Source organism: Mus pahari, chromosome 20, assembly GCF_900095145.1.
Source record: "Mus pahari chromosome 20, PAHARI_EIJ_v1.1, whole genome shotgun sequence".
In the NCBI taxonomy this organism is placed as follows: Eukaryota; Metazoa; Chordata; class Mammalia; order Rodentia; family Muridae; genus Mus; species Mus pahari.
Genome location: NC_034609.1, coordinates 28,264,456 through 28,277,656, shown reverse-complemented (window position 1 = coordinate 28,277,656; position 13,201 = coordinate 28,264,456). Strand labels below are relative to the sequence as shown.

The 13,201-nt window shown below is 44.1% G+C and overlaps 1 protein-coding gene across 1 annotated transcript in view; it reads right to left on the bottom strand.

The window, feature by feature from the left end:
• LOC110337819 (pyrethroid hydrolase Ces2a) overlaps nt 1–4,551 on the bottom strand; it is a 7,375-nt gene extending 2,824 nt beyond the window's left edge. The window contains exons 1-6 of the mRNA XM_029532747.1: nt 4,428–4,551; nt 3,685–3,889; nt 2,389–2,527; nt 1,573–1,706; nt 1,234–1,492; nt 25–123 (exon numbers count right to left, since the gene is read on the bottom strand). Coding sequence (XP_029388607.1) covers nt 25–123; nt 1,234–1,492; nt 1,573–1,706; nt 2,389–2,527; nt 3,685–3,889; nt 4,428–4,503 — 912 coding nt within the window. The 5' untranslated portion in view covers nt 4,504–4,551. The remainder of the gene's footprint in view (nt 1–24; nt 124–1,233; nt 1,493–1,572; nt 1,707–2,388; nt 2,528–3,684; nt 3,890–4,427) is intronic.
• Between the last annotated feature and the right edge of the window lie 8,650 nt (nt 4,552–13,201).

The window sequence follows — 13,201 nt, the reverse complement described above, 5'->3', positions numbered from 1 at the left end:
TCCAAGACACACGATTCTCCCAACCTGGTTAATAGCCAGGATCTCTTGTTTACTCTTTGCTCGAAGGCAGTGGATCAGGGCTTCTGAGTCTGTGGCTTCACAACCAGATAGGTTGGCTACTGTCTGTAAATGGAACAGACGATGGTTAGCTCATCCCTCCAGGCAGGGAGCAGAGTTTCTTTGACTCTAGTAGATGTCATTACCCCTAAATACCACACCCTAGTGTTTGTTGTGTATGAAAGGAGTGAGTGGAATTGTTCACATTTTCTGTCACTCAGAGGTGACAGGTAGGAAACGCCATGCTACCTGCATATTGTTTTGTTCTTGCTTTGGGGTGTGTGTTTGTTTATTTGTGTGTGTGTGTGTGTGTGTGTGTGTGCTACTCACAGGGGACAATAGGTATGAAAGCACATTTTGTCTATAAATATCGGAGAACAATCCCAGGTGTTATTCATCACGATATCCCTTGTTCACATTTGTCTACACCAGCTTAGCTGGCCTATGGCCTTCCAGGGAGTCTTCTCTTTGTTTTCTTTACTTCCAAAGGAACACTGCGTTTTCTGATACATATTGCCACACCAACTTTGTATGGCTTCAGAGGATTTGAACTTGGGACCTCATGCTTGCACAGCAAATATTTTTACTAGCTGACCTTTTTCCTCAATCATGTGTTCTTGTTAGATTTCCTTTTCATCAACTCAACACATGCCAGGATCATCTGGAAAGAGGAACTTCAGCTGAGAATATTGACTTTTTCAGATTGGTACATAGGCAAGTCTGGACATTTTCCTGAGATACGACTGATGGAGAAGAGCCCACCTCATGGTGGGCAGTTTCACTCATGGGCAGGTGTTCTGGGTTGTATGAGAAATCAAACTGAGGAAGCCATGGGTGACAGGCCAGTAAGCATGTTGCTCCTTGGCTTCTGATTCTGTTCTGTTCTCCAGGTACATGCCTGACTGCATACTTCTCAACAAGACAGATTATAAACTGTGAGCTGAAATAAACCTGTTCCTTCCCAAGGAGTTTGTGGCAATAGTCTTTATCACGACAATAATAAACCAACTGGGAAACCATGCATAAGGGTTTTGCTAAAGACAGAAGCCACTGGAGAGAGGTTTGCTGTCATATAACATGCTCAGCATACATAAAATTCACTTAACTGAATACCAGAGCCCCAGAGGCAAAGACTGAGGTAGCAGAGTGGGGGCTGGTGTTCTTGAGGGCACTTACCTTGTAGACCACCTCTGAAGTGTCAGAGATGAGGTTAGGCAGCAGGGCCACTCCACTCTGCATAATGGCTCCATGAAAGAGTCCTTTGGACATGGGGGACAGAATATGGGAAGACACACTTGTGCCTCCTGCCGAGACTCCAAATATAGTGACCCTGTCACGGTTGCCTCCAAAGTAAGCAATATTCTTCTGCACCCAGCGTAGGGCAGCCACTTGGTCCAGGTATCCCCAGTTGCCTCTGGCGTGTTGGTCTCCAGTGCTGTGAAGCAGCAGAAAGAAGAATGCATGGCTGCCCGTGTTCTACTAAGTCCCCATTACCCAGCCCAGTCCCAGGCTCACCTGAAGAAGCCAAGGATCCCCAAGCGATACTGGATGGCGACAATTACTACTTCCTCAGTGGCTACCAGTGCAGATACATCATTCATGGAAGCCGATCCTAGAACCAGTCCACCACCATGGATCCATACCATCACCTGGAGACAGCAACTCAGATGCCAGGAGGCCCACACACAGCCCAAACTCATCTAGATTGCCCACTCGGTTATCAACTGCCTTGCTCTGTGCAGGTTGACCTACAAACAGATCTCCTCAGGATCTCAGGAAGTGAGCCGCAGATGGGGTCTTTAGGCCTGTGAGCTTATTTCCATTCCTGCTTCCCCCAAAGAAAATCTCAACACTGATTAATGAGTCTAGATCTAAATTTAAGTCATTGTTACTCTCAGACCCATATAAGTAAAACAAACCAAAGAAAGAAAGAAAGAAAGAAAGAAAGAAAGAAAGAAAGAAAGAAAAGAAAAGAAAAGAAAAGAAAAGAAAAGAAAAAGAAAAGGAAAGGAAAGGAAAGGAAAGGAAAGGAAAGAAAAGAAAAGAAAAGAAAAGAAAAGAAAAGAAAAGAAAAGAAAAGAAAAGAAAAGAAAAATGTCTTCCTGAGGGGCTTTCCTGATTGCTAATCAGAATGGCCATCAGTTCCCATTGGCAAAACACATAACTTGCAGCTAGAAATTTGGGTGATGTCAATACTCAACCCTTGTGCACCATGCTTAGTGAGTCTTCCAAGTTGATAAAAGAATTCTGGGCTTAATCACACACACACACACACACACACACACACACACACACACACACACATGCGCGCGCACCTAGCCTGACACTCACAGGCAGGTTTGAGCCCTCCTGGGCATGGACTGGTGTGTAGATGTTGAGATACAGGCAGTCCTCAGACATAGGGATGGGAGGCAGGGTCAGATTCATCCCCTTCACACCCTCTAAATTCATTATATCAGTCTGCAGACACCTAGTGAAAACAGAAGGTAGGAAATCCAAGGTAACCAAATCTCTTAGTCTGAACTTTCAGTCACCTACAGCTACTGCTTTCCATGGTGGCCTGCTAACATCATGATTCTTCTCTAAAGTCCCTACCACAACAAAGGCCACCAGTCATGTGGAAATGGAAATGGAGTCAGATTTTTCAGGGAAGACTGTCCATATGTATTAATATTCTGGGGGTTAGTATATGGAGACTTCCAACAGCTTCATTGAAAATAATTGGCTTTCTGTTCCCACATTCAATCCGGTTTGTAAAATTTAAATCCTGATATGGTGGTTAGTTTTGATTGTTGACTTGGCACACTGTATAATCACCTGGAAAAAGAATCTTATTGAGGGATTGTATAGATCCTATTGGCTGGTGGGCATGCCAGTAACAAGTTATCTCAATCATGTTCTTTGCAATATGAATACTTGCCCATGGTAGGAGGCACCATTCCCTAGGAAGGGGGCTTCTGCATTGTATAAGAATGGAGAAAGTAAGTGAAGGTTAATAAGCATGCATGTGTCCTTTGAACTCTGGTCCTGATTATGGATGTGATGCAATCTGCTCTCAAACATCTGCCTCTGTAGTTTCCCACCTATGATTAATTATAAGCTGGGATTGTGACCCATAATAAAATCTTTCTTCACTAAGTTGCTTATATAAGGATACTTTATCACAGCAATAGAAAGAGAACAAAGATACTATGTGGGGTACTGTGCCCACATAGCAACTATAGGAATGAATGGACAATACCACTCCATAGGGTAGTGAGACATTCTTCAATTCATTTCCAAGTACCAATAATGTACCTCCTTGTTCCACATAGTCTCCAGTTGGAGGCATGTGCACTTGTCCCTTAGTCAATGGCACAGGGACAGTGGGTGGTCACAGGGACTGTGAAGAATGGCCTCGGTCTCTGCTCCTTAATGCAGTTCCCACAACTAAGTCCCTGCAGGTGCCGAGCTCTGACCCAGCAGCCTGGCCCAGTTGTTCCACTCTAATCTTTAGCACATTCATCAGGAACACACATGGGAGAGGCCCCTCAGCACAGGCAGAAAACTGCTACAGAGCTGAGATGGAAGAAGCACTGCAGTGTGGCCCAGAGCGCAGGCCTGAAGTCCCCTGGGTCCAGAACTTACATGGCCGGCTGTGAGGTCCCATCTCTCACACCACTCCATGACTCAGGGGCCTCAGGAGGTGCAAAGCGCAGGGGTCCTACAGGAGGCTTGGCAAAGGGGATTCCCAGGAAGGCGTGGACAGCGATGTCAGTGTCCTTCACGTGGACAAGGCTGCCTCTCACCTGGCCCGTGTGCGTGATCCTGATGGGACTGGCTGAGTCCTGGCCTGTAAATGGAGAGATGCCATCAGCTGTCACCACACTTGGGTCCTTCTACCTCATCATCACCATGGTACATGGGGAAGGTAACCTGGGACAGCTCAGCTCAGCAGGAGGATGAGGAGATGAGGGCTTCTGGATTCTCTAGGGCCAGACACCTTGTCCACTGACCCTCTTGCAAACTGACAGAGCGCCTCCCTAGTCAGCAAAGTGACAGGCTCAGAGCCACTTGGCATTAGGAAGGAATTATTGTCATTATCCATGTTCAGTAGGATTTCTAGCCACAACCACACACAGAGGAGGGACATGTCCTGCTTGTTGTTCTGTCCCTGTTGCCCCCTCAGTATGTGCTAACCTCAGACACCTCTGACCCCTGTGTGCCCTGGTGGGACATTAGAAAGCACGCAATCTGCATGCTGTCACCTGTCATTCTCAGCCAGCTCTTTTCCCTTCCTGGTGTCTTCCATCCCACAAGCTCAGACTCTGACTTTGCAGAACTGGGACAACTCTGACCCAAGTCCCCTGTGCTCATTTAGATAGTCTCACCATGCACGTGCTGGAGGAGAAGCAGGAGCCCACTGGCTACAACACACAGCCAACCAGGAAGTCCAGCCAACAGCATGGTTGAATCTCAGGCCTAAACCTGTGCTGCTGCACATGAGAGTCTCACAGCAGGAAACAAAAACAGACTGGCCTGGCCCAAGCAAGGATTTGTACTTAAAGGGGTGTAGGTGTGGACATTTGATTGGATCGGGCAAAGTTCTTATTGCAGAAAAACTGATAAGGCAGAAGCCACAGGGAGCCAAGAGCCAGCAGGCAGGCCAAGCCACCTCTGCAGTTTCTCTTCCTTCCCTGGCCTCTTGGACGGACCCAGCATGGCATCTGAAGTCCTCCTGCAATGCCAGGATCCCTGACCTCCAATATGGAATCATTATAAGCCCTGACTCTCTTCCTCACCATCCCAATGTAGGTGTTGGTGTGAAGATCAGGGAGCAGAAAGCTGTAACAGGAGAAGCCACGGGGCTCCTGTCAATAGGTACACAGTCAGGATACTTCCTGTTGTGGAAGATTGACATTACAAGAGTCATCTTGTAATGATGTCCTAATGTCCTAGGATTGGTCTTCAAGTTACTGCCTGACTCCTGCTAAAGCTAGCACCCTGGGATGACACAGATTTGTCATATTTAGGGTGCCTGGCAGCATGGGAATTAGAGGAGAGATAGAACCCCAGAGAGAAACTGCTTAGGAGACACAGAGGCAGATAGAGCAACATTCATCTCCATTGTATGATGGTATAAGTACATAATGTTTTTAATAGAGGGCCCAGAGAAGATTTAGGGACATCAATAAATTAATAATATGGAAGCTGAAGGTGAGTGATTGTGTCACAAGCAATGAAAGAATCTCAGAGGTCCTGTAAAAGTTAGAAATAAGTGCCTGTACAAGGGTAGGTACTCAGGGAGACAGGGATAGGATGCTCTTCTGAACATATCTGGACCTTCTAATGTTCCTATTTTGTTGCCAAAACACACCTCACTGTCAATCATCTTCACAGATGTTCTGATGCTCTGAGCACATTAACATGAACCTCACAATATCTCCAGGCTCTGGGGGCTGGGAAGAAACTTCAGCAGACTACACACACACACACACACACACACACACACACACACACAGAGAGAGAGAGAGAGAGAGAGACAGACAGACAGACAGACAGACAGACAGACACATAGACAGAGAGATACACATAGACACAGACACAAGCACTCCAAACACACACATACACAGAGATACAAACATACACAGATCCACACATATACACAGACTCACACACAGACACAAACACACAGCCATAGTCACAGACACACATACACAATACATACACATGGTACCAATCACTGATGCCTGCCCATTATTGTAACAGACAACAAATACTGAAATGGTTCTGCTTAGAGTCTGGCTATGCCCACAAAGTTTTCTCTTCTAAGAAAAACCTATGAAATTCTGTGTGGTCAGGCAAAACGCCCGTCTGGCTGTAAGCTAAAAGGCCATATGCTAGAACAAGAGCCATTGGTGGAACTCGAATTAGGTGAACATATTCCTTCTCTTTCTGTTCTTCATTTGCAGCTCTTCTGTGCTGGAGACAGAATATTGTCTGTAGTCCAGACTGGCCTCCTATCTCAGCTTCTCGGGTTCTGGGTTTACAAAGCATTCACCTAACACATCTGCTCTAGGTAATCCTGGGCATCCCCCACAAGGGATCTGACAAGCTGATGTTCCCAAGTTTGTTGCAGAATGGGGTGAGATGGGGGAGGGGATAAGATGCAACTCCATCCTTCTTCCAGTTGACACTCATGCTAAGCCCAGGAATCCAAACAAAGAATGTTCCAAACAGTAGCCACGAATGAGTCAGGCAGATCTTGCAGCATGGAGAACCCTGGTGACCTTTCAGAGTCTGATGATCCACAGCAGGGGTCACAGGTGAGGTGAGTTCAGTGGGTAGGACTGGGGAGGCCTAGGAAGAGGTCAACAAAGTTTATACTATCAGATTGGAGAGGCCTCAGGAGGAGGTGTGGGCGGGGACCATCAATCACAGCACATACACTCTGGGCAGAACACCATTCTGACTCAGAATACACATGCCATTTGCACTGAAATCCAACCAGCCCTTTCCCAGGTTCTGTACAGAGTGAAGCGAACCCAGGGACTGCTAAGGTCAACTGAGGCATGGTGGGTACACCAGGAACTTCTGTATACCCTAATAACTTTGTACAGTGCCCTGTTGAAGGATGCCAGTCTGTTCTAACCTAGGGCTTGGCACACTCAGAGATACCTGGTAGCATGAATATATTATATTATTATTATTATTATTATTATTATCCAAAATTCCAGTAGCAGCTACAGCTACAAAAGCACTAAGGAGAAAGGTCCATCTGCTCCTCCATCCTCTGACTTGCAGGTCCAGCATAACACACATCCCCTCACTCTGGGCTGGCTCAGTCTGGGTGGCCTCCTCTGGTATGCTTTGCTTGGTAGATAGATGGCTACTCTGTGTCTTTGGTTGTGTACTTAGGTTTTTGTCCTTTGGTTGGGGCATTTGCAGTCAGTTATCTTTTTCCATAGTGTGGGTTCTTGGGGTTGAACTCTAGCCACCAGTTTGGAGGCAGGCACCCTTACTTGTCAAGTCATTTCACAGGCCCCAGTGAGGGAATTTGGAGACACACACTTCTACCAAGCTCTCCTGACATCCCTGCGAGTTACTCCTTCTCTGTAGTCTCAGCCTCCGAGTCTGCAGAACTTACCAGTTTTAACTAAGGTTCCCTATGTCCCCCTTAAGAGTCTTGCCATGCATGAAGAGAGGGAGAAACAGGAGCCCATAGGCTACAACATTTAACCAGTTAGGGGGAAGTTAGTCCAGTGGTATCATGGACCTGTAGGCCCAAGTCTGTTTCCTGTGTTATTGACAGGAAACAGAACATTGGGATCTTTCTCAGACAGGAATTTGGATCCAACGCGGAGTAGGTGGACAGTTTGCTGAGACAGGGCAAAGTCATAGAACTTGAACTCTCTGGGCAGAGCTTGCAAGAGCCAGAAGGGAACACAAAGGGCCAAGGCACCACCATTCATGCTGCACCTTTAGCACCTGTAGAAGGCACAACAGGACTCCTAAGGTCCTTCTAGGATACCAGCAATCCTCTCTTCAAATCCAGAGTCACTGTGTTCACAGTCCTTTCAGTAACTAGCCCACGGCAAGTGTCAGTGTGGGCAGGAGGCTGCGGAAAGCCAAAACTGGAAATATTGGGCAGTCTCCTCTAAGTAGATATATGCACAGGATCTCTCAGGAGAATAGGATGCAGCTCTGAGAAACATGACATGGATAAAATGAGCATGCCCTGCACCCTATAAAAAACTCTCTGCCTTTCAGGACTTACAGTTTCCTGAGTCTACATTCAGGGTCCCCCATCCATTACAGTCATGATTTTACGTCTACATCCACCTCCCTGTAAAAACATAGCTGTTTCATTGTAAGGCACTGTGGACATGGCTCCTCTGAAGAACTTGTCCCCCTAGCCTGTCCATCTCCCGCCTGCCTTACTCTCATGACCAGCTCCTACAGAGATCAAGTTCACACTCCCTTACCTACTCAACAAGTTTAATGGGGGACCTTATGGTTCCAGTGTCTGGGACTAGCTAGGCTCTCAGAGCCTGTGATACAGATCCGTAGGTAGAAGCTTCAGAATCACAAAGAGCCCTGGCAGGACACATTAAAGAAACCTGGATCAGAAGAAGCTCCGACGTAGCCCAGCCTGAGTTTTTGGAGGGTACACAGAGACCAGCATCAGACAGCCTGTAATACCATCTGAGGATTGGTCTTGCTTCCATTGTTCCAGTCCCCGGAAGTCTTGGGCACCCATACCCTGGCACTAAAGAAGTCCCTCGTTGGTGTTTTCTATTTCTTCTAGAAAGGCACAGCCATGGCTGCTCTTGCCTCCTCCAAACAGCAAGGTTTGATGCCTTGCACTGTGGCTCCTCCAGTACCACTGTCTTAGTTGGGGTTTTACTGCTGTGAAGAAACACCATGACCACGGCAACTCTTACAAAGCACAACATTTAATTGGGACTGGCTTACAGGTTCAGAGTCTATTGTTGTCATGGTGGGAAATATGGCAGCATGCTGACAGACATGGTGCCAGAAAAGGAGCTGAGAGTTCTCCATCTTGATCCGCAGGCTGCAAGGAGAGACTGTGTGCCACACTGGGCATAGCTTGAGCATAAGGAATCTCTAAGCCTGCCCTCACAGTGACACACTTCCTCCAACAAGGCCACATCTCCTAATAGTGTCACTGTCTATGGGCCAAGCATTCAATCATTTGAGTCTATTGGGGCCATTCCTATTCAAACCACCATAACATGCTTATCCAATGTGAGGTTCCAGTCCTTCATGGCAGATGTTTACTCTACTCTAAATTATTATCTGTCCAGGGAATTCATGAGCTGTGGGGCTGAGAAATACCCCATTGCTTCAATCTCTCGCCCAAGGAACCAGCTCCTTCATTTTCTGGATATCCAGGTGCTTTTTTTCAAGGCTGGACTCTGATGTCACATCTAGTGGAAATGTACCTGCCATTTATAGAACATCGCTCAAAGAATGTTCATTGATGATTTTCCAAGATAAAAAGTTCCTTGGTGCATTTCTGTGTGTGTGTGGGGGGGTGGTGGTTGTGAAAATTTCTGTTTACATGTATACTCAGTTAACACCAAGAAACCAAACAGTTCTGCAACTCCTGCCACCCTTCACCACTTAAATGTTAATGTTTGTCATTTCTTAAAAATAAGAAACAATTATGGAACAGAAGTCGATGGATTGTTTTGAATGTCAATCATTAGTGACATTTAATTAACAGATACAGTAGGTGGAGACATTTTTTAGTCGTTGGCAAGTCTATTAGCTTATTCAGGACCTTTAGGGGCTTGTTCCAAACGGTTCTATGCCTCACATTTATATAGTAAAGCCTGTGAAGGTTTGAATAGATGTGGCCAGTGGGAGGTGCTACAATTAGGAGGTATGGCCTTCTTTGGTGGGTGTGGCCTTGTTGGAGGAAATGCATCACTGAGGGGCGGGCTTTGAGGTCCTATTCTTTGAGTCCTATTCAGAAAACCATGACCTATGCCTGTATACTCTGTACCTTTCCTCTGGCAATTTAGAGTATAGGTTTTATGTTAAGGTCTACGATCCCTTTGCTGTTGAGTTTTGTGCAAAGAGACAGAAATCTAGCTTCATTATTCTGCATGTTGATAACCAAGTTTCCTAATATAACTTGTAGAAGATGCTGTCCTTCCTTCAGTTATAATCAGAAAATTTTTTCCTTCAATAAAATATAAGATGGCTATAGACTTATATTTAGCTCCCATATTCTATTCCATTAGCCTAAGTGTCTGTTTTGTGCCACAGTATGCTGGTCATACTACTATTGCTCTGTAGTAAAACTTAAAACTCACTGAGGCAATACCTTCAACCATGTTCTTTTTATTCAAGAATTATTTGGCTATCCAGTCTTCTTTGTTTCATGAAAATTTTAAGATTGCTTTTTCTCTACATGTGAAGGAAGATCTTGAAAGTTCTTTATTGTGCATTGAATCTGTAGATTGTTTTTGGTAAGATGGTCATTTTCACATTATTTATTTCATTCTTGATGTCTTGAATGATGTTTCCATTCAACAGCATGTTGTTTTATCCTATGAGATTGTATATGTTCCATTATTTCTCTTGCTTTTGCAGTTTTATTTCATTGCAATTAAATAAACAGAATGATTTCAATATTGTGCATTTCTTAAATTTTGTTTTGTGTCCGAATATACACTCTTCTTTATAGAAAATCTCAGCTGCTGCTGAGAAGAATGTATGTTCTAAAATATGTGGACAAAATGTTCTGTAGGCATATGATGAACCCAGTATATCTACGTTATCATTTAATTCCAGTGATTCTCTGTTGTTGAGTGGTGCTTCTTACATAGCCACTCCCTACTCATCCCACCTCTATACTGTAGCTCTGTTGGTGGCAAAGTTCTTATTGAAAACAAGTTCATAGACACTAATATCCACTTCAGAAACAGTAGGGGCCCTTGCTAGTTTGAACACTGAAGGCAATCTAGGCTCTCAAGCCTATGATAAAGGTGAAGATAGAGGTGTATAAATAAGGAGGAGTTTAGGAACCACAGAAAACTCTGCAAGGATACATCAAGATGTACAGGATTGGGAGCTCCCACCTAGCCCATCCAGAAGAAATAATGTGAGGCATAGTTTCATAGGAGGGCAGAATCCCACCAGGCCCTCCATAAGAGAGTAGCCATTAAAGGCTACTTTTAGGGTAGAATTAACTGGAAAAGGGGTTTCTCCCACCCATATGTTATTGCTATACATTATAGGGAGTCTGGAATCCCAACTCACAGGGAGTAGAATTGGAGGCTTTCTCATGACTGCCCATAAAAGGGGAGCAGCATGTGTCTGCAAATTGGGTGCTATAATTGCACACATGAGCAAGAATAGGGTATAGGGTCCTGTCTCTTTCCCTTCAGGGAAAATTCTTTGAGGTTGGTTTATGAGGACTTTGAGGCTCCCCCAAGTCACCTGGACAAGGGCTCCTTGAGAGCATCCTCTCCTCCACCTTGTTCTCTGTGGGCCTGCCCCCTGTTGGTCAGTGGTCAGGAGAGTGCTGCTGCATAGCTGCCAGTAGTCTCTCTTCCCCACCAGACTCCCTTTGTGAGAGGATCTGTAATGCAGCCCTCAGGGGTTCCATCTGTTCCTTCTAGGTCTTAAGTGGTACAGGGCTTGATGGACCAGCCAGGAACCCAGATGGGTTTTTTAGCTCCTTCAGGGGGAAAAAAAAAACCAAAAAACAAAAAACAAACAAACAAACAAAAAAAAAACCAAGCAAACCCTCATCCCATGATTATCTGTGAGGCCCTCTCTTCCAGATGTTGATTAGGGAATCCTTTCAGTTAACCAAGGGTAGAGGGGTGATGTGGGGGAGCATGGTGCCCCAATGCTTATATGCTTTATTTACCAAAGTTTTAAAAATTAAGTGTAAGTAAGGCATCTGTTAATTTGTCCTGAGGCTTTAGCACTTGGTTTCCCTGTATCCCCTTCTTTAATTGTCATTTGAGGGATGGGTGGGCTTGTTCTATGATGCCTTGTCCTTGGGGGTTGTGAGGTATTTCCAGAGGAGTGGCCTACTCCCCATTCTTTGTGCAGGCTGATTGTCTGTTTTTAAAGCACACCCATCGCAACTGCCATTTTCATGGATGCAATGACATTTTTGTATTTTCCTTGGGTTCCTTGGGATGGCAGAATCAAACCCAGGGATAACATCAATAATACAGAAACAAACAAAAAAAATCCCCCCCCCCCCAAAATCAATAAAACAAAGAGAGGGTTATTTTTTTTAAAAAATCAGGAAATTCAACAAACCCTTATCCTAAAAATTAAAAGGTGGGGAGAGAAGATTGAAATTAACACAACTAGAAATGAAAAAAGGGACTTAAAAACAGACACTGAGGAAATCCAGAGAATCATAAGAACATACTTTAAAAACCTGCACTCCACCAACTTGGAAAAGCTAAAAGAAAGAGATAACTTTCCCAGTACATACCATGTACCAAAGTTAAATTAAATAAGATAAGCAATTTAAAAATATTTATAACCGCTAGTTAAATAGAAGCAGTCCTTAAAACCCTCCCAACCAAGTGAAGCCCAAGGCCAGATGATTTTAGTGGAGAATTCTACAACAATTTCAAATAAGTTAGTGCCATTGCTCCTCAAAGTATTCCACACAGTAGAAGCAGAAGGAACCTTGGACAGTTTGTTTTATGAAACCACAGTTACTCCGGCACCAAATCCGTAATTTTCCTCATAAGCATAGGTACAAAAATAATCAAATACTTGCAATCTGAATTCAAGAACACATCAAAAGATCATCCTCCATGATCAAGTAGACTCTATCCCAGAGACGCAGGGATGGCTCAACGTAGATAAATTGGTAACTGTAATATACTATACAAACAAACTGAAAAAAAAAACAAAACACATGGTCATCTCCTTAGATGCAGAAAAGGCCTTTGACATCATTCAATGCATGTTCATGATAAAATTTCTGAAGAGATTACAGATGCATCTCCATATAATAAAGGTGGTTTAGTCACTGTGAGGCTATAAGTAACAGCTACTTAAATGGAGAGAAATTGAAAAAAAAATTTCCACCAAAACTAGGAACAAGACAAATTTGTCCACTCTCTCCATGCCTGTTCATTATAGTACTTGAATTTTAAGCTAAAGCAACAAGATAACTGAGGGAGATCCAGGGGTTACAGCCTGGAAGAGAAGAAATCAAAGCATCTGTATTTTCAGATGATATGAGGAAAGTATGTGTAAGCAACCTGAAACATTCCACCAGTAAATTTCTACAGCTGATAAACCCTTACATCAAAGTAGCTGGATACAAAATTAGCTCACAAAAATCAAACACCCGCCTACCTATAAAGACAAGCGCGACTGATAAAGAAATCAGGAAAATGCCTTTCACAATAGCTGAAAATAATATACAATATCTGAGGTAACTCAAGCTAAAAACTTTCAAGTCATTGAAGAAAGAAATTGAAGAACATATGAAAAGATGCGAGAATCTCCCATGCTCATGAATTGCTAAGATCAGCATAGCAAAAAAAAAAAAAAAAAAAAAAAAAAAGTCCTATTAAAAGGATTCTATAGATTCAATGCAACTCCCCACAAAATTCACAGTGCAATTCTTCTCAGAACTGGAAAG